The 22,138-nt window shown below is 47.1% G+C and overlaps 2 protein-coding genes across 2 annotated transcripts in view; one reads left to right on the top strand and one right to left on the bottom strand.

Annotated features, from left to right (window-relative positions):
* Window positions 1-213: 213 nt before the first annotated feature.
* Window positions 214-22,138, top strand: part of LOC139264533 (band 4.1-like protein 4B) — a 457,521-nt gene continuing 435,596 nt past the window's right edge. The window contains exon 1 of the mRNA XM_070881140.1: window positions 214-672. Within this exon, the coding sequence (XP_070737241.1) occupies window positions 259-672 (414 nt within the window). The 5' untranslated portion in view covers window positions 214-258. The remainder of the gene's footprint in view (window positions 673-22,138) is intronic.
* On the bottom strand, window positions 16,222-16,590 carry LOC139263930 (histone H2B 5-like). Its single transcript, XM_070880013.1, has one exon. The coding sequence runs from the start codon at window positions 16,588-16,590 to the stop codon at window positions 16,222-16,224; it is 369 nt and encodes a 122-aa protein (XP_070736114.1).

Here is a 22,138-nt window from a genome sequence, read left to right as displayed (position 1 = left end):
CTAGGTAACGTCACTTCCTAGCACTGGACATGCTCAGCCAGGAAGGTGAGCGCGAGGTAGTTGTGCCATAGGTGCACATGCGCAGTTGGGTGTTTAGAACCGCGGCAGTCTAGAAATGCGCATGCCCAGTGCGGGGTTGTGTGGGTGGCATTGTCGGTGCGCGCATGCCCAGTGCGAGTGTCTGGGTGCGCGCATGCTCGGTGCCGCGCTGTTTCTTGCCTCTCACCTGGGTGTGCTCGCTGCTTGGGCTTTCGGTAAATGCTCAGACCGCGGCCGCTGGCCGACACTCGGGGTGGGGGGCACTCTGCGACCCGCGCTCTCACTGAGCAACATCCAGCAGCTCAGCAGTCGCGAGTAGCGGCCGATCAGCCGGCGGACGGACCGAGGAACAACAACCCGGCGAAGATGATGAGGTTTCTGCGGAGGACGTTCGGGCGCCGCTCGGTTCGCCGCTACATGGACGAGCGGGATGGCGGAAGAGGAGGAGGAGGCAACAACAACAGCGGAGTTCGGGATGGAGCAACAGTTGGCGTCGCCACTGCTGGAGTTCGGTCAGCCACACCTGTGCCGACTGGGACCGTGGTGCACATCCCCGCGGCAGGCAACAGTAAGTCGGTTCTGATCTGCAGAGTGCAGCTTCTGGATGGGACGGACGTCAGCGTGGAACTGCCGGTGAGTTTCCAGAGCGCCAGGCTGTCCACCTGTACCCACCCGTGCATAGGTTGAGGAAAGACCCGTACCCACCCGTGCCCAGGTTGAGGAAAGACCCGTACCCACCCGTGCCCAGGTTGAGGAAAGACCTATACCCACCCGTGCCCAGGTTGAGGAAAGACCCGTACCCACCTGTGCCCAGGTTGAGGAAAGACCTGTACCTGCCCGTGCCCAGGTTGAGGAAAGACCCGTACCCACCTGTGCCCAGGTTGAGGAAAGACCCGTACCCACCTGTGCCCAGGTTGAGGAAAGACCTGTACCCACCCGTGCCCAGGTTGAGGAAAGACCTATACCCACCCGTGCCCAGGTTGAGGAAAGACCCGTACCCACCTGTGCCCAGGTTGAGGAAAGACCTGTACCTGCCCGTGCCCAGGTTGAGGAAAGACCCGTACCCACCTGTGCCCAGGTTGAGGAAAGACCCGTACCCACCTGTGCCCAGGTTGAGGAAAGACCCGTACCCACCTGTGCCCAGGTTGAGGAAAGACCCGTACACACCTGTGCCCAGGTTGAGGAAAGACCCATACCCACCTGTGCCCAGGTTGAGGAAAGACCTGTACCCACCCGTGCCCAGGTTGAGGAAAGACCCGTACCCACCTGTGCCCAGGTTGAGGAAAGACCTGTACCCGCCTGTGCCCAGGTTGAGGAAAGACCCGTACCCGCCTGTGCCCAGGTTGAGGAAAGACCCGTACCCACCTGTGCCCAGGTTGAGGAAAGACCCGTACCAACCTGTGCCCAGGTTGAGGAAAGACCCGTACCCACCCATGCCCAGGTTGATAAAGACCTGTACTCACCCGTGCCCAGGTTGAGGAAAGGCCCGTGCCCATGTTGAGGAAAGACCCGTACCCACCCATGCCCAGGTTGAGGAAAGACCCCTGCCCAGGTTGAGGAAAGACCCGTACCCACTTGTGCCCAGGTTGAGGAAAGACCTGTGCCCAGGTTGAGACCTGTGCCCAGGTTGAGGAGAGACCTGTACTCACCTGTGCCCAGCTTGAGGTAACACCTGTGCCCAGGTTGAGATTTGTGCCCAGCTTGAGGAGAGACCTGTGCACAGATTAGAGTGAGCGTTGTTCATAACTTAACAGGACACCATCTATCTCTACTTGTAGATAGTTTAGTTGGGGGCTTGGCCCCGCCTCTCCATCTACCAACGTAGTTTAAAGTTGGATTCCTTTGTGCATAACTCAATTTAATCTGGATGATTTATATTTACTTGTGCGTTTGTGTATCTATTCGATGAACGCCTGTCTCCCTGTTGAAGCGTAACCGCATGAGGGAGAAAACTATTAGGAGCTGGCCATTTCTCGGAGAACTGCTAGGTGGAAAGGGGAGCAGTCGTGCTCGCTGTCTTCTACCTTCCTCCTCGAACTAGGTTTTGCGTCGAATGCGGTTTGTGCGGTTTGATCTTGTTAGATTTAATTGCGTTCATGTTTCCTTAGGACTTGTGGCTGCGTTTTTAATCGTGCTAATAAAAATAAATACATTAGAAAAGGAACCGTCGCAGCATGTCAATAGCTTGGAGGAAAGAACGTAAATTAATTTGCACGTACAGCAGATACAGTAGAGTTGGACAGTGAGAGAAAAGAAACCGCGAGGGAGGGAGGAAAGGGATTTGCGAGAGAGGGGATGTGCGCGCCAAGGAGTGCAACTTATGGGGAAGAGGGATGAATATCAATAGGATGCAGATGTAATTTGGTTAATTATGTAATTAGCCGATTTACTGTAAATAATATGAATTACCGGTTTTACCGCAGTTACAACCACAAAACATAACTATATCCTGGATAGGAAATGCAGAAAGGAAATGCCAGACTGGAAATTAACAGTGAAGGGACAGACTTCAAACAGAGACAGGTTTCAAGTTAAAGTTCGAGTGACGGCTCTAAATTTACATGAATGGAACGAAAGTTTGTGCTGTGAACTGGTGGACTCTTAACTGTACTAATAAGCACAGTAGATCCGCACACGGAAGTTGGGTGTGATGGACGCAAAAAGGGTTTGGCCGATATGGGTAACACGATCGAAACTGGCTGGCTTTTAGTTTTTGTGTAAATCCCGGAGCTGCTAGGGACCAATTCATTGAGTTTCACATTTGATCAGTCAGTTGCTGAACTGTGAAACTATTACAATACAGGCTGCGCACCAACGACATGTTGTTTTACAACGGCGCCTACTGTGCAGCTATTGTCTGCCATTTTCCCCAGCTTTTGTTTTTACCAATATTTGCTATTAGTTCCTTTTGGAGTAATTTTTTTTAATCGATAACTTGAACAACGGAGGCAACGAAAATTAATCGTTAGAGAGTTGTCCATATAACGTAGGAAATTGATTTGCAGTCACTTTTCAGATGTAGTATTTGTATATGGAGCTTTAATCCCGAATGGAAGCCTGCTTTCATTTAATTGAATGTTGGTGGGGTTAAAGAGCCCGATTGATTGGTTTTGAGAAATGTAAACAAAGACAATCTTCTCTGGAAACTTCATTTTTTTCCCCCCTCTAAAATATTTTAACTCTTTCGTTTCTGATCGTGGCGTTGACATCTCGTTAGCTGCTGTGTTATCACTGCTGTGGGCGAAAGGATATTCGTGTTTAACACGGGTTATGTTCTCTGACACTGCTGAAATTTGGCAGCCGATCAACCGAGCTCGCAGCGAATGAGGCGAGTTTGGAGGGGGAGGGGGGCCCGATAGGTCACTATTTATAAAGTATCGCTGGACTCGGGCAAAACTTGCAACCGCTCCAAAATCTCCAACCTTTTATTGGTTGAATGAAAACAAATCACGGCACAAGACTAAATATACTTTTTGTGTGAATATTTATATAATTCAAACGAATGGAATTCAATGACAAATAAGCGGCGAATATTTGAAAAGGATCTAAGGATTTGTTACAAGTTTTTGCACGTGAGCGGTTGAGCTGACGGAAAGTTCAATAAAAAAAATTGTTGAAAATACAACTAGATTTAGTCATGAGCCAGATTTAGTTAATAATACTAACAGTAAAGGTCCATTTGTCTAACAGCAATCATATTCTGATTGAAAAGGAGAAACTTAACACCTTTACGAAGGGCTCAATTTTCCCCAAGCCCGTTTTCTGGTATATTGCCAGAGTTACGCCCGTTTATCTAGGCTAGAAATGCGGCGGAAATAATTTGCCAAAGTTTCCCCGATGTAGAAACATAGAAAATAGGTGCAGGAGTAGGCCATTCGGCCCTCCGAGTCTGCACCACCATTCAATAAGATCATGGCTAGTCATTCCCTCAGCACCCCTTTCATGCTTTTTCTCCATATCCCTTTAGCCGCAAGGGCCATATCTAACTCCTCTTGAATATATCCAATGAACTGGCATCAACAACTCTTTGCGGTAGGGAATTCTACAGGTTAGCAACTCTGAGTGAAGAAGTTTCTCCTCATCTCAGTCCTAAATGGCCTACCCTTATCCTAAGACTGTGTCCTCTGGTTCTGGACTTCCTCATCATCGGGAACATTCTTCCCGCATCTAACCTGTACAGTCCAATTCGAATTTGGCGCCACGCAATGTGTCCAGTCACCTCGGGGGTGACGGGGGCGCAGGAAAAAAAAGTTATGTTTTTAACGTTGCAATGAACTCACATGCGCAGTACAGCTCCGAGTTGGCAATCAGCCATTTTTAAAGAGCCAGTTGTGTGTGGGAGAAGGAGTGCTGTGTGACAGCATTGGAAAAATTGCAGATGCAGCAATACAAGATGCAACGTGGTGCAAGGACTAAGAATTTCTTACAGGAAGAAGTGGAGGCACTAGTTACTGTGATTGAGAACAGATGGCAGGAGCTGGACACCAGCAGAGGTCACATAAAAGTTCCACCCAAAGAAATGAAGAAACGCTGGAACCAAGTTGCAGAATATTATTGTGCAATGGTGACCACCACGAGATCTGGAGGCCAATGTAAAAAGTGGCAGGACCTTGGTCAAGTAGTTTAGTGTAAGTAATATTTTAATTTATTCAATGGAATTGTAAATGTGACCATCTGTATGTCCCACCCAGCAGAAAGACACCCTCTTTAAAAAGTTAGATTTTCATCTTTGCAGAGGAAGGTGGCACATAATAAAAGGGAAAGAACTCGAACAGGAGGAGGCCTGGCAAATCTGCACCCACTGACGCCCTTGGAAGAGAGGGTCCCTGCTTTGATGGGTCCTGCCTGGAGAAAAGCAATCACCACCGCACAAGTTGGGCCCACACTCGAGGGAGAGCGTAAGTCCTGCAAATTCATCATGGTCCTTCAAATCAGCCTGCTGCCTGGCCTGCGATGTGTGAGCCTACTCATGCCAACCACCTTGCCCCCTCCTCTGCTGCTAACCAGAACTTGAGGCCAACCCTGACGATGCAGAAGGAGATTTAGACTTGGACGAGCCTGAAAAGGAGAACATCGTCCAAACCAAACCTCCAGACCAAGAACATGGGGGTGAGGGGGAGGGGATGGAACTGGAGCTGGATGAAGCTCCCACTATTGTACTGACTTTGGAGGAGGTGCTGCTCATGGAGGTGACGGCCCCTTCTGTGACTAGTGGTTTGAGTGCTGGTGGGACATTCCATAGTTTCACACCTTCCGCGGTTGCAGGTCCCAGTGGTGGGGTGCGGTGAGGCACACCCAGGGCCCCACGTTCCGAGGTTGCGGGTCCCAATGGTGGGGTGCAGCGATGTACATCCAGGGCCCCACCGTCCCAGGCTGTGGGTCCCAGTGGTGGGGTGCAGCGAGGCAAACCCGTAGGAAGGTGCAGCATCTAACAGACCTTACCCGATCACTCCTGGACACTGTCAGTGGGGTGAGTGATGAGGTAGTGGGAGAAGTAACAGCAATGACACGAGAAATGGAAACGATATCTGGGACCATGAGGGAGGGAATGTCCGAGGTAGTGCAAACCACATTACTGACCATGAGGGAGGGAGTGTTGCAGGTAGTTCAGACAGTTTTGCTGAACATGAGGGAGGGAATGTTGCAGGTCATTGAGACACTGTCAGAGCGCATGAGGGATGGCATGTTGGAGTTAGGGAACGCTCACTGACAGAATCAACTGTCACTCCCACTCCAATCCCCACACCAGCCTCTGACGCCCGCTCTCCTCCGCCATCGTGCTCCGGCCTCAGGCACTTGCACGGCTTCCTCATCCTCGACGTCCTCCTCCTGCTCGTCATCTGCATCTTCCACATCATTATCATCAGCCACTCTCACCGCAGGTGGGTCTTCCACTACCAGGTGCTGCTGCCTCATGATGGCTAAACTATGCAGCACACAACAGTGAACTGACCGACAATCTCAGGGGAGTACAGGAAGTAGCCTGCAGAATGGTCCAGGCATCGGAAACACTGTTTCAACATGCCAATGGTCCTCTCTATGATGCTGCGCGTCGACATGTTGTATTAATGGTCAGCTTCCGTCTGGGTTACACGTAGGGGTGTCGTGAGCCAGATGGCGAGGCCGTACCTTTTGTCTCCCAGTAGCCAGCTCTGTACTTCTGGCTGCTGTTGCTGAAACATAGCAGATATAACGCTGTCGCGTAGGATGACGTATCATGGGTGCTCCCAGGGTATCTTGCATCGACTGACATGATATGATGCATGTCGTCGCACACGAGCTGTACATTAATGGAGTGGAAGCCTTTTCTATTCCTGTATATCTCGGAATCCTCAAAGGTGCTCGCAAGGCGATGTGGGTTCAATCAATGCAGCCCTGTACCTTTAGGAAGCCAGCAATCCTGGAGAAGCCCACAGCCCTGTCACGCATTGCCTGGGTGGTCATGAGGAACTTTATGAAGTCATTCCTCCGTGCATACAGTGCAGCTGTCACCTGGCAAATGCAGACATGTGTTGCATGTTGAGAGATGATGCACACATCCCCAGTTGTAGCTTGAAATGAGCTGGAGCATAGAATGAAAGTGCAGCTGTAACCTTCACTTCAACTGACAAAGCAGTCCTCCTGATGCTTCTAGGTCTGCTTTGACCAACTCTCCAATCTCAGTTACAACTTCTTTACGGAAACGCAGCCTTCTGACACAGTCTGCATCACTCAGGTGCAGGTGCGAATGCCTGTCTCGATATACCCGAGGTGGGTAAGGCCTCCTGCCCAGCACCCTATGGACTGTAATGTTCGTGATGCGATGACGCCGAATCAATACACCATGATGCAGAAGGCTCGCACAAGATATGGCATTGTCAGTATTGCCCCCATACCTAAATTTAACCTTTTGAAAGAAGCTCAAAACGGCAGGAAAGCAGCCAGGCAGGACAGGTTCGCAGTTCTCTCTCTCCCCAAGGTCTGTATGGATGGACCACACCCAAGGTCTTGTGACCTCTCTCTCTCTCTCTCTTTCTCCTGCCCCCCCCCCCCCCCGCCATAACTAATTGCAGTCTTGTGACTTCTCCCCTTCTCTCTTCACCTCCCACCCCCTCCCCCACTCAGTCTTCAGAAGGCTTCTGACTGGCACCTCTCTGTGTGTGTGTGTGTCTCTCTCTCTCTCTCTCTCTCTCTCTCACTCTCTGGCCCCCCATGGCTTGTTTTCTAGTCGAGCCCGTGTCCGGGCATGGGGCCGATTCTGCCGGCCAAAGCTACAACCCTCCAGCCCTGCTTCAAGACATTCGATGGTGATGTGTGAGTGAGTAAAAAAAAAAAGAGAACTTCTGAAATGCAACACATTTACATTTACTACGTTGACAGATTAAAAAAAAGTTGAACTTTATTGTTGATTTTGATAGTCTTCTTGACTCCCTCCAAAATCTTCGATTTATAAACAATGGCGTCTTTCAGCACCAATTTCTCAATGTGCGCTGGTTTTTTAAGTGCCCAAAAGGTTTTTTGGGAGTGGCCAGATACACCGACCTAGAAGGAAAAAATGTTAGCCAAACTGTGAAAAAAATTTTTAAACGTTACAGACATGAGGTAAAGTATGACATTAAAAAAAAAACTGGCCTAGAAAAATAAGTCAGTTACGCCGGCGCAGATCGCAGGGGGAAACTTAGAAAAAAAAACGGCGCAAATGACCGGGGAAAATTGAGCCCTAAGATTCTAGATTTTGATACGGCTAACTTTAGTAGGATGCTGACCACAACAAACTGGTTAAAACTACAGATGAAGAGTGGGGGGAGGTGTTCAAAAAATAATTTTTGTTCAATGCAGGACCAATATCATCATCATCATCATCATAGGCAGTCCCTCGATCGAGGAAAATTTGCTTCCACTCTAAAAGTGAGTTCTCAGGTGACTGTCTGTCCCACCTGTGACCGAGACTGTACAGTCATTGAAGTAAAGGGTGGGTGGGGAGTCTGGTTTGCCGCACGCTCCTTTCGCTGTCTGCGCTTGGTTTCTGCATGCTCTCGGCGATGAGTCTCGAGGTGCTTGGTACCCTCCCGGATGCTCTTCCTCCACTTAGGGCTGTCTTGGGTCAGGGATTCCCAGGTGCCGGTGGGGATGTTGCACTTAATCAAGGAGGCTTTGAGGGTGTCCTTGAAAAGTTTACTCTGCGCACCTGGGGCTCGCTTGTCCTAGGAGTTCCGAGTAGAGCACTTGCTTTGGGAGTCTCCTGTCGAGCATGAGAACAATGTGGCCTGCCTGCTGGTTGAGTGTGGTTAGTGCTTCAATGTTGGCCTGAGCGAGAACACTGTTGTTGGTGCGTCTATCCTCCCAGTGAATTTGCAGGATCTTGTGGAGGCAGCGCTGGTGGTACTTCTCCAGCACTTTGTGGTATTTACAGTATATGGTCCACGTCTCTGAGCCATATAGGAGGGTGGGTATCACTACTGCTTTGTAGACTATAAGCATAGTGCCAGATTTGAGGTCCTGGTCTTCAAACACTCTTTCACTCAGGCGACCGAAGGCTGCACTGGCACACTGGAGGTGGTGTTGGACCTCGTCGTCGATGTTTGTCCCTGCTGACAGTAGGCTCTCGAGGTATGGAAAATGGTCTCATGACTCCCCAGCTCACCCTGTCCCAGAACCAGTGTGCCACAGTTATCAGCGCGTATGCCCCAACACTCGACACAACAGATGAGGCCAAAGAGGAATTCTACTCCAGCCTCGAACAATCCTTGTCCCGAGTCCCTGCGGACGACAAACTGATCCTCCTCGGTGATTTCAACGCCAGAGTCGGTAAGGACACAGACCTCTGGGGAGGCGTGATTGGCAGAGAGGGGGTAGGGAAAACCTACTCCAGCAGTACCTTGCTCCTGACAAAATGTCTAGAACACGACCTTGTCATCACCAACACCTTGTTCCGCCAGAGGGACAAGTACAAGGCATCGTGGCAACACCCTCGCTCCAAGCACTGGCACCTGCTTGACTACGTCACTGTTTGTTTGAGCGAGGGACCGCAAGGAGGTGCGCATCACCCGCGCCATGACTGGAGCCGACAACTGCTGGACGGACCACCGTCTAATCCATTCCGTCATCAACATGAATATAGCCCCAAAGCGGCAACGGCAACCGAAGCAATGCTGCAGAAAAATCAACGCCGAGGCACTCAGACCCAGTTAAGGACCAATATATACCCCTCGAGAAAGAGCTCTACTTACACCGCCATGGCCGACAAAAGAGATGAGCGATAACATACAACTAAAGGAAGAGTTTTCAAGTCATCCTCGACTCCGAGGGACTGCCTAAGAAGAAAGGAAGCAAATAAAAATGTGCAAAAAATAGTGTAAATCCAGAGGACTGGGAGAGGTATAAAGAACCGCAAAAGACACAAAAGATAGTAAGAGCTGCAAAAAGGAATACAAAAATAAACTTATGAGGGATATCAAGATTAACACAAGTTTTTACAATTATATTGGACGACAAGGGATAGTCAAGGGTAATGTGGGCCCTTTAAAACAGATATTGTAAATCACAATAAGGAAATAATTACTTTCAGTTTTCACAGTGGTGAAATAGGATAATATACATGCCATTCCAGGGAAATTAATATTGAATCAAGGATTGGAATTCACTAAGGTTAACATAAGTATTAGAAAAACTAATGGCACAAAAGACTGACGAGTCCCCAGGACCTGATGGTTTCTACCCCCAAGACTTTAAAGGAAGTAGGTGAACAAATTGCAGATGCTTTAGCCATAATCTTCCAAAGTGCGCTCGATTCAGAAATTGCCCCTTTAGATTGGAAAATTACAAATGCAGCTCCATTATTTAAAAAAAAAGTGAGAGCGAGAAACCAGGAAATTATAGACCTGTTAGACTAACCTCTGTTGTGGGGAAGTTACTGTAATCTATAATTAAGGATAGAGTGACTGAGCACTTCAGAGAAATTTGAGCTGATTAAGGAGAGCCAACATGGATTTGTAAAGGGTAAGTCGTGTCTAACGGACCTAATAGAATTTTTTGAGGAAGTAACCAAGTAGACAGGGGAATGTGTACTGGTGTAGTTTATATGGACTTCCAGAAGGTTTCACAGAAGAGACTATTAGCTAAAATTAAAGCTCATGAAATTGAAGGCAAATTATTGACCTGGTTAGGAGATGGGTTAGGCGGCAGAGATAGATTAGGGGTAATGGGTATGTATTCATTGGAAGAAGGTTACTTGTGGTGTCCCACAAGGATTTGTGCTCGGGCCTCAACTATTCACTATATTAATTACTTGGATAACTAAGGTTGTAGTAATACCTGCCCTCCTGTATGGCTCAGACACATAGACCATGTACAGTAGACACCAAGTCGCTGGAGAATTACCACCAACAATGTCTCCGCAAGATCCTACAAATCCCCTGGGAGGACAGACGCACCAACATGGGGTACTGAAGTTGCATGTTCAGCCATGAACTCATTGAATGGCGGTGCAGGCTAGAAGGGCCGCATGGCCTACTCCTGCACCTATTTTCTATGTTTCTATGTAACATTAGTGTCCTCGACCAGGCCAACATCCCCAGCATTGAAGCATTGACCTGACCACACTTGATCAGCTCAGCTGGGCAGGTCACATTGTTCGCATGCTAGACACAAGATTCCCAAAGCAAACACTCTACTTGGAATTCTTTCACAGCAAACAAGCCAAAGGTGGGCAGAGGAAACATTACAAGGATGCCCTCAAAGCCTCCCTGCTAAAGTGCAACATCCCCACTGACACCTGGGAATCCCTGGCCAAAGACCGCCCTAAGTGGAGGAAGTGCATCCGGGAGGGCGCTGAGCACCTCTAGTCTCATTGCTGAGAGCATGCAGAAATCAAGCTCAGGCAGCAGAAAGAGCACGCGGCAAACCAGTCCCACCCACCCCTTCCCTCAACGATTATCTGTCCCACCTATGACATGGAAACATAGAAAATAGGTGCAGGAGTAGACCATTCGGCCCTTCGAGCCTGCACCACCATTCAATGAGTTCATGGCTGAACATGCAACTTCAGTACCCCATTCCTGCTTTCTCGCCATACCCCTTGATCCTCCTAGTAGTAAGGACTACATCTAATTCCTTTTTGAATATATTTAGTGAATTGGCCTCAACAACTTTCTGTGGTAGAGAATTCCACAGGTTCACCACTCTCTGGGTGAAGAAGTTTCTCCTCATCTCGGTCCTAAATGGCTTACCTCTTATCCTTAGACTGTGACCCCTGGTTCTGGACTTCCCCAACATTGGAAACATTCTTCCTGCATCTAACCTGTCGAAACCCGTCAGAATTTTAAACGTTTCTATGAGGTCCCCTTTCATTCTTCTGAACTCCAGTGAATACAAGCCCAGTTGATCCAGTCTTTCTTGATATGTCAGTCCCGCCATCCCGGGAATCAGTCTGGTGAACCTTTGCTGTACTCCCTCAATAGCAAGAATGTCCTTCCTCAAGTTAGGAGACCGAAACTGTACACAATACTCCAGGTGTGGCCTCACCAAGGCCCTGTACAACTGTAGTAACACCTTCCTGCCCCTGTACTAAAATACCCTCGCTATGAAGGCCAACATGCCATTTACTTTCTTAACTGCCTGCTGTACCTGCATGCCAACCTTCAATGACTGATGTACCATGACACCCAGGTCTCGTTGCACCTCACCTTTTCCTAATCTGTCACCATTCAGATAATAGTCTGTCTCTCTGTTTTTACCACAAAAGTGGATAACCTCACATTTATCCACATAATACTTCATCTTCCATGCATTTGCCCACTCACCTAACCTATCCAAGTCACTCTGCAGCCTCATAGCATCCTCCTCGCAGCTCACGCTGCCACCCAACTTAATGTCATCCGCAAATTTGGAGATACTACATTTAATCCCTCATCTAAATCATTAATGTACAATGTAAACAGCTGGGGCCCCAGCACAGAACCTTGCGGTACCCCACTAGTCACTGCCTGCCATTCTGAAAAGTACCCATTTACTCCTACTCTTTGCATCCTGTCTGCCAACTAGTTCTCAATCCACGTCAGCACACTACCCCCAATCCCATGTGCTTTAATTTTGCACATTAATCTCTTGTGTGGGGCCTTGTCTCAAGCCTTCTGAAAGTCCAAATATACCACATCAACTGGTTCTTCCTTGTCCACTCTACTGGAAACATCCTCAAAAAATTCCAGAAGATTTGTCAAGCATGATTTCCCTTTCACAAATCCATGCTGACTTGGACCTATCATGTCACCATTTTCCAAATGCGCTGCTATGACATCCTTAATAATTGATTCCATCATTTTACCCACTACCGATGTCAGGCTGACTGGTCTATAATTCCCTGTTTTCTCGCTCTCTTTTTTAAAAAGTGGGGTTACATTGGCTACCCTCCACTCCATAGGAACTGATCCAGAGTCTATGGAATGTTGGAAAATGACTGTCAATGCATCCGCTATTTCCAAGGCCACCTCCTTAAGTACTCTGGGATGCAGTCCATCAGGCCCTGGGGATTTATCGGCCTTCAATCTCATCAATTTCCCCAACACAATTTCCCGGCTAATAAAGATTTCCCTCAGTTCCTCCTTCTTACTAGACCCTCTGACCCCTTTTATATCCGGAAGGTTGTTTTGTGTCCTCCTTAGTGAATACCAAACCAAAGTACTTGTTCAATTGGTCTGCCATTTCTTTGTTCCCCGTTATGACTTCCCCTGATTCTGACTGCAGGGGACCTACGTTTGTCTTTACTAACCTTTTTCTCTTTACATATCTATAGAAGCTTTTGCAGTCCGTCTTAATGTTCCCTGCAAGCTTCTCTCGCACTCTATTTTCCCTGCCCTAATCAAACCCTTTGTCCTCCTCTGCTGAGTTCTAAATTTCTCCCAGTCCCCGGGTTCGCTGCTGTGACTGTGGCTCTCCTATTGGACTGTTCAGCCACCTAAGAACTCACTTCAGGAGTGGAAGCAAGTCTTCCTTGCTTCCGAGGGGCTGCCTATGATGATGAGATAACACAGTAGAAAGCCATATATTCAGTTTGCTGATGACACAATGAATGGTGGTATAATAAGTAGTGTAGATGGGAACATAAAATTACAGAGACAGTGAGTGGGCGAAACTGTGGCAGATGGCTTTCAATGCAGGTAAGTGTGAGGTCATCCATTTTGGACCAAAAAAGGATAAATAGAAAGGATAGATCCGAGCTTTTCACCATTAAAATAATACGCGAAACAATGGAGATTCAGGAATCCACATACATAAATCACTAAATGCAGTGGTTAGATACAAAAAGTACTCAAAAAGGCTAATGGAATGATGGCTTTTATATCTGGAGGGGAATATAAAGGGGAGGAAGTTTTGTGTCAATTATACAAAGCCCTGTTAGCCAACATCTGGAGCACTGTGTACAGGGCACGGCACCTTAAAATGGAAAAATTGGCCTTGGAAGGAGTGCAGTGCAGATTCACCAGAAAGTTACCTGGGTTTCAAGGGTTAGATTATGAAGAGAGATTACATAGACTAGGCTTGCATTTCCTGCAATACAGAAGGTTAAGGGGTGATTTGATTGATGTTTTTAGGATTTTGAATGGAGTTGATAGGGTGGACAGAGAGAAACTTTTGCTCTGGTGAGGGAGTCTCGGACAAGAGGAACTTGAAATCAGAACCAGGCCATTCAGAAGAGAAGTTCGGAAACACTTCTGTGCGACATTTGGAATTCTCTTCCACAAAGCAGTAGATATTAGCTCAATTAATAATTTTAAATCTGAGATCAATAGATTTTTGCTAGCCAACAGTATAAAATGATATGGAGCCAAGGCGGGTGGATGGAGTTAAGGTACAGATCAACTATGATCTAATTGAATGGTGAAACAGGCTCGAAGGGCTGAATGGCCTACTCTTGTTCCTATGCTCCTATGAAAATATACATCCCTTTTATCTCAGTACTGCACACTTTGCAGATGTTTGATTTGCTCTCTCACATCATGCCCACTACCTGCTAGATCCTGTCGCCTCCGCACTAGACACTCTGCAGAGTAGCGGTCCTGGTTCCTTTTCTATCCACTAAACGGTATGGAGCAATTGACTTCAGTGCCCCTGTGGTTTCACAGCCTTCTGAAACACTTTTTTTGATCATTTTGGGATTTTCCTTTTGGAATACGTACCATTCCTTGTCATATTCTTTACTATGGCTGCCAAGTTTTAAGTAACAGCATCAAAATGATGATGCTATTATATTGGTTGCAAGAGTCATTTGATGGGGGAAAATAATTTTACTGAAAAACAATACAAGGATAAATGTACTGCTCTTCAGTGTACTTTATGTTGGAATAGGAAAAGAAAGATGAATTTATGGGATAGCTGAGTAGTTTTATTATCTTGAGATTGTATATTTTGGCATAAATCTTGCTAGAATGTTAATTACTATTGGAAACTTTTGAAATTTGTTATTGGAGGTTTATGCTGTGGCTTTCTGCTCATGATTCCCTATTTAGAATTAGAGAGATTCTTGCACAGAAGGAAGCCATATGGCTATTGTGCCTGTGCCAGCTCTCTCATCAGCGCTGCAATTTCACTGCTCTTTCACCGTAACCTTTTGATAATTCCTTTGTGTTTATCTAGTTGCCTCTTTAAATATGGTAATTGACGCAGCTTCAATAGGTGAGAATCCAATCTCAGCTATGTCATTAGAGAGAGATGCCAAAGGCATCTCCATACAAAGGGGAAAAAATCAGTGGGCAGGGTGACTTTTGGCCAGAGTCTCCCAGGTGTCAGTGGCCACCCCGATACATTTCTTGGTTGCTGTTCAAGAGGAGTACTGGGAGTGTGGAATGGCATTGTTTCTTCCCACTCCAAAAAAAGCCTCCTTGTCTGGAGAATGGTGTATGTTTGTGGGAGGAAGTGTTAAATTTAAAAAGAAACAGAACTGTTGTTCATCAGATGGGCTGTTAAGTGAAATATGTTACAGCTTGGCTAGCTTTACAGATTTAGAACTTTATCACTCCATGGCTGATTCCTCAGTCAGTCAGATTCTTTAACAACAGTAATCAAATGATGCACCTGGATTTATTGTACCCAATACATCACAAAGTTGATGCAGGAATGAGAATGATATAGGAAAGTAGAAAGTATAGTAGCCCAAAAATTGCAGTCGGCGGCGTAGCTACGGAGTACGCCGCTGACCTCCGAAAATACGAACTTGCCTTGTGTGAGGGTGCTGCAGAGTGATGTACAGCGTATTACATCACGAAGGCCAGGAGTGCAGTGTACAGCCTATGTATAAGGGAAGACATGCTCACAAAATCTTTGAAAACTAAGCCACAGAAATATCTTTCAGTCTCTTGCATTGAAATTGCATTTTTAAAAACTATTTTGCAGCGCTTATACGTTTCCATAATAACTAAAAAAAAAATTTAAAATCCGTGACTTATTATAAAGTGCAAATAAAAGTACACAACGCACCGTTACAAATGACAGTATTATTTGAATAATCTTGAAATGTTCGCGTTCGTGCATGCGAGTGAGCAGCTATGCATTCTTCCAAAGATTAAGGTTATAGTTTGACCTTTCCTTTTTTATTAAATATTGGATCAAATTACACTCGAAAGCAATATAAAATGTCCTTGGCTGGAGGTTTTGCAATTAGCTCATTTTCATTTGAAAAAGTGGCTATATTTAATTACATTCACCTATTAACTGAAATGTTTTGCTTCTGAATTAGCTCGATTACAGAAAGCGCCGATTGACTCTTGCATGTATAAAATGTACCTGAAATGGTATGGAAGTAACAGGAGCAGGAATGTTGCAGAAATTCTATACACACATGATATAAATGTAAAGAGGAAATATGCATGAAAAATATAATTGTCTAATTTAGAGGGTGTTGGAAAGGATACTTTAAGGTTGGTGATTGTAATTTTACATTAGATGGTCATCATCATAGGCAGTCCCTCGGAATTGAGGAAGACTTGCTTCTACTCTAAAAATGAGTCCTTAGGTGGCTGAACAGTCCAATATGAGAACCACAGTCCCTCTCATAGGTGGGACAGATAGTCATTGAGGGAAAGGGTGGGTGGGACTAGTTTGCCGCACGCTCTTTCCGCTGCCTGCGCTTGATTTTTGCATGTTCTTGGTGACGAGACTCGAGGTGCTCAGCGCCCTCCCGGATGCACTTCCTCCACTTAGGGTGTAGTTTTACTTGGAGCTGGTGTACTTAGTCACCGCCTTTGTCCCTTCCAACATGGCGTGCTTGGCCAGCTCCCCGGGCAACAGCAGGCGCACGGCGGTCTGGATCTCCGGGGAGCTGATGGTGCAGCGCTTGTTGTAATGGGCTAGGCGGGAAGCCTCACCCGCGATGCGCTCAAAAATATCGTTCACGAATGAGTTCATGATGCCCATGGCCTTGGAGGAGATGCCAGTGTTGGGATGAACCTGCTTCATCGCTATGTAGATGGAGTAACTCTCCTTCCTTGATTTTCTGTGCTTCTTGCTGCCCTTCGCTGAGGGTTTAGTGATGGCTTTCTTGGCGCCCTTCTTCGGAGCTGGTTTCTTCTCCTCGGGCATCGTTTTGGTGTGGTCTTTGGATAGGGACTCCCAGGTGTCAGTGGGGATGTTGTACTTTTAACAGGGAGGCTTTGAGGGTGTCCTTGTAACATTTCCTCTGCCCACTTTTGGCTTGTTTGCCGTGAAGGAGTTCTGAGTAGAGCGCTTGCTTTGGGAGTCTCGGGTCTGGCATGCAAACAATGTGCCCTGCCCAGTGGAGCTAATCAAGTGTGGTCAGTGCTTCAATGCTGAGGATGTTGGCCTGGTCGAGGACGCGAATGTTGGTGCGTCTGTCCTCCCAGGGGATTTGCAGGATCTTGCGGCGACATCGTTGGTGGTATTTCTCCAGCGATTTGAGGTGTTTACTGTACATGGTCCATGTCTCTGAGCCGTACAGGAGAGCGGGTATTACTACAGCCCTGTAGACCATGAGCTTGGTGGTAGATTTGAGGGCCTGGTCTTCGAACATTCTTTTCCTCAGGCGGCCAAAGGTTGCACTGGCGCACTGGAGGAGGTGTTGAATCTTGTCGTCAATATCTGCTCTTGTTGATAAGAGGCTCCCAAGGTATGGGAAATGGTCCACGTTGTCCAGGGCTGTGCCGTGGATCTTGATGACTGGGGGGCAGTGCTGATCGGCGGGGACAGGTTGGTGGAGGACATTTGTCTTACGGATGTTTAGTGTAAGGCCCATGCTTTCGTACGCCTCAGTAAATACGTTGACTATGACTTGGAGTTCGGCCTCTGTGCGCAGGCGCAGGCGTCGTCCGCGTACTGTAGCTCGACGACAGAGGTTGGGGTGGTCTTGGACCTGGCCTGGAGATGACGAAGGTTGAACTGGTCCCCGCTGGTTCTGTAGTTTAGTTCCACTCCAGCGGGGAGCTTGTCGACTGTGAGGTGGTGCATGGCAGCAAGGAAGATTGAGAAGAGGGTTGGGGCGATGACGGAGCCCTGTTTGACGCCAGTCCGGACGTGGATTGGGTCTGTAATGGATCTGTTGGTAAGGATCACGGCCTGCATGTCGTTGTGAAGCAGGCGGAGGATGGTGACGAACTTTTGGGGGCATCTGAAACGGAGGAGGAGACGCCATAGACCCTCGCGGTTGACGGTGTCAAAGGCCTTTGTAAGGTCGAAGAAGGCCATGTATAAGGGTTGGTGCTGTTCCAGCATACATTAGATGGTATATGTCCTGCCTCTGCCCAAACCAATAAATGTAATCATGGTTGTAACTAAGCATCCATTCCCGGGCTTTACTAATTGTGGGCTTAAATTTTCCCAGGAGTTGTCCCATTTTTTTTGGAGTAAGTAGCTTTTTTTGTAGTAACTTAAAAGTCGCAAATTTCCTCATTTAACTTGCTCCAGTATAAGTCAGTTAATCAGGTTTTTTTCTAATTTTGTTTGTTCTCTCCAAAAGGGGGTGTGACAAGACACTTACGCCTCTTCTGGCCATAGAAGCAAATTTGGCCAGCTGAAAGTTACTCCAAACTAACTTAGGCCAGTGTATGTGGCCACTTTTGTAAGCACAGAAAAACCTTACCTACATTTAAGAAATCAGTGCAGGTAGCCAGAGATTGAGGGGGGGCGGTGGGCAGGGGGGAAAGGTGAGTTAGAGGATTCTAAAGCACTAAAGACCTTCAAAACATCAGCATAACAGCTGTATAACATCAAAAATAAATGAAAGATAAATCAGCTACTGAAAATAGAGCAGTCCTACCTTGCCGACTGCAGAACGCACCGGCTAACCCTCCCGCCAGGGCTAGGGGCAGCAGGCACGCAAGACTGTAGGGGTGAGGGATTTTTACTTTTTACAGTTGTCCCTAAATGTTGCGTAGCCCCAATGGAACATGATTCAGTTTTAATGCAAAATATCTTTTATTGGCTATTTTACAGTGCACTTCAACGACAACAGCAAAGAAAGGCTGCACCCATCCGTCACCCACATCTCGGTGAAAGTGCACTTCCTCATGGGGTCGGTGATGGTGGTGGCGGGGGGGGGGCGGTTGGGAGGCCTGGCTTGGGTCTATCGGGTGGCTGGTGCGTGGATTGAAGTGGGAGTGGCATTTGAGTATCTGGCCTTTGTGCCCTTATTGCAGAAGCTAGCTCCCTCATGGCATCTGCCATCATTTGCACACCCTCTGAAATGCCCGCCCTCACTTCCCGTCTCAGTGCTGAGATTTCACCCGACAGTGTCGCTAACGCATCACGCACCCCACTGACGGCCGCCATGAGTGATCTTGAGGGCATTGGTCTCCTCACCCAATGACAGAACCTAATTAACCTCTGCTGAGAGCTGCATCTCAGGAGAGACTGGTCGGCTTTTCCTTCCCCTCGCCGGGGTTTGCCTAGTGGCACCCCTCCAGTGTGAGGCACAAGCTGGGACGACGGGGCACTGGGTATCCCAACATGCATTTCACAACCGCCACTGGGACCCGCGAGCTCGGAAGGTGTGAACCCATGGAATGTCGCCAAGGAGCTCATAGAGGTTTCTGGCAATGTGATGCCCTGTACTATGCACTGATCCATATCGGGTCAGCCTTCTCCCGTGAACACATTTCCATGGACCCCCCATCCCCCTTTAGTCTGGAGCACACGCATCTGGATCTTGTGGATCTTCAGGATGTTGAGGAGTGTCGTCGTCTTCTGCAAAATACAACAGAACAGTCAATTGGTTAGCAGCACAGGAGGGGGCAGGATGGGTGGCATGAGTAGTCTCACGTGTAGCAGGCCGTCAGCTGGTTGATTTGAAGGGTGACTATGCATTTTAATGACTCACCCTCACCCTCGTGTGTGGATCCAGCTTGTGCAGAGCTGAATCTTTTTCTGCCGGTGCAACTCGGCAAGACAGTAACCTCTGTTCCAGAGATGACAATTGGTGCAGATTTGGCGGACCTCTTCCTGTTCTAGTTCTCTCCCTTTTGTTGTGGGCCAATTTTTTCTGCAAAGATGAAAATATTAATTTTCACACATGGTTCTGATGGGTGGGACACATACAGATGGTCACATTTTCAATTGCAATTCAATTTAAAGATGAAGATATTACTTGCACTCGCTACTTGACCAACGTCCTGTCATTTCTTCTTGCACTGGCTTTCAGATCTTGCGGTATTGACCCCTGCGGAGTATTCTTCTGCAACTGGGTTCCTTCTTTTTCTCATTTTCTTGAGTGAAACTTTTGATTGACCACTCTTGCCGATACCCAACTCCAGCCATTTCTCCTCCATGATTGTCACTAGTTTCTCCACTTTCTCATGGAGGAAATGCTTTGTTCGTGTTGCATGCTCTTGTGCCATTCGTGTATTGGACTTACACTTGGGTAATGTTCAAAGATCACACTTCTCACTTTCTTCCACCTATCCAGCACTCCTTTCCACTCCCTCAGCCACACAAAAATTAATATTTAAACCTTACCTTTATATATGGTCCATTACCAATGATACTGAGGATGCTCTCCCTTTAATTGGCCGATTGCCAAGCTTCCTGCTGCACTGCGCATGCGCGCATGCTGAAACGCCCATTGCGCATGTGCGCACGCTCAAACAGACATGCGTCTCCCCTACCGGCACTCCACAAGACGCTGGGCCCAAGCCCCGCCCCCTGCAGCGCAGCCGAAGCTCTGCCCCCTCCCCCCCCGCAGGCTCCGCAGTGTCACGATGAGGGAGCGGCCAAAGTGGAAGGTAAGTTTTTGGTGCTTTTCTTGGCTTAGAAAGTCGGCCTACCACCCCACTCTGGGCAGCTGCGGAAATTTGGGCCCAATGTGTTCAGTAAGTAATTTGTTTCTGTGGGGGTTTTTTCTGGTAAAAGTATCATTTCAATTTTATTTAAACTTCTGAACAATTTACAGATTTTGCACGCTTTAGGGTGAAAGGTGTATTGCTTACAACTATATCTGCTCCTTGCTCTTCATGTTCAATACAAATGGATTCCGCACACAATGAAACAAGCTCTTGCGCCTGCTTTTACTAATCTAACATTTTTGGACGTAATTGCTGGGCAGTTGGGGGCAATTAGCCCAACTCTACGCCAGCAATGAGTATTTCCCAGTCAGTGTGGGACCTTGACAGATCGCAAATTCGGGATTTAACGCATGCGGCAATCCCGACCTTACGGTATATTTCAACGGTGGTATGATGGCCTATTCTGAGTACGCTATCACACCCGCTGCAAAATCTGCCCCAGTATGTTTATTCATTTCCAAGGAATGTTAACCATATCGCTGCAGATCCCAGTCAGCTGAGATGTGGTTTGTAGTTTGTAAAAAGGTTGATTTCCTTGTATTGTATGTGTACAAATACTGTATTTGTAGTTGGTAAATTTGATAGTTTAACATTGTAAATCACTGGCTTAAATGTCCTTATTGGAATAATCCATAATATATGAATCCTAAATGAAAGCCAGGTTATGTTGGTTACCGTTTGAAAATTGTGAAATTAATTTAGCTGTTGATTATGCAGTTAATTTGACAACATAGTGCTTCCATTGTATCATTGAAAACCATATTTTGCCACCATTTTAATCACTGGGAAACCAAATATTTTAAGCACCTAAAAATCTAGTTGCCGTGAGCTCCATCAGTCATAACCAGTGACCCAATTTTGTTCTGCAGTGTTATCACTAGCAACCACATTTCCCTTACCAAAGTTAATTAACTTTTGAAACTTAAGGCCCAATTTTTCCCAACCCCTTTTTTCGGCGCACTTACCCTAAATGCGCTGACTTTGTGCGCTGGAAACGAAGTGGCCCCATCCTGCCCGCTCTGCCAAGTCTCCGGTGTCCCAGTGTGGCGTAGATAGTGAAGTGGGAGGCGGAGCAACAGCCCAGCACAGAAAACACTGCCAGCAGCTGCGCGAATGCGAAGTGGAGTCTGCGCGCATGCTCTTCGCCTCCTAGCGTGTCCTGCGGGCTGTGAGTAGGACCTGATGCTCGCAGCCCCTATCCCTGTCCGAAGGGATGCCCCGATGTTCGCCTGGTGAGTGGGGAATATGCTGCAGTATTTATTCAGGGTCGCTCAGAGTTGTCAGAAACTGAATGCATCATAAACAAAGTATAAAAGTTGGGAATTTGGTAAGTGGGAATTCGGTGCCGAGGGGAAGGAGGTTCTGTTTTTTTTTTTGGCTTCAATATTTGTAGAGGTTCATGTTACATATTTCAATATTTCATATAATCTACCTATAACTTAAACTAGATCAAGTAATGAGTTAAAAAACTATAAGCTAAGTTGATTAAATGTTGAAAGGTTGTTTCTCCTGGCTGAGATTATCTACTTTGGACCCAAGAAAGATAGATCAGAATAAATGGTGTGAAGCTCGGAACTGCGGTGCTTTAAATGTACTAACCTGTCAAATTCTTAACTGCCTGCAATATTTTTCAGAGCTGCCCATATACGCTGACCTAAGTCGATTTGGAGTAAGTTTTAGCTGGCCAAAGTGGCGTAAATGGCCAAAACTGGCGTAAGTGGCTGGGATTGCCCCCTTTTGGGGAAAGAAAATATTCAACTAAAAAAAAAAATCGTACCTAACTGAGTTACTCTGGAGCAAGTTTATTGGGAAAAATGGCGTTTTGTAACTTATGACAG

Source organism: Pristiophorus japonicus, chromosome 5, assembly GCF_044704955.1.
Source record: "Pristiophorus japonicus isolate sPriJap1 chromosome 5, sPriJap1.hap1, whole genome shotgun sequence".
Classification (NCBI taxonomy): Eukaryota; Metazoa; Chordata; class Chondrichthyes; family Pristiophoridae; genus Pristiophorus; species Pristiophorus japonicus.
This window is presented reverse-complemented; position numbering and strand designations above follow the sequence as displayed.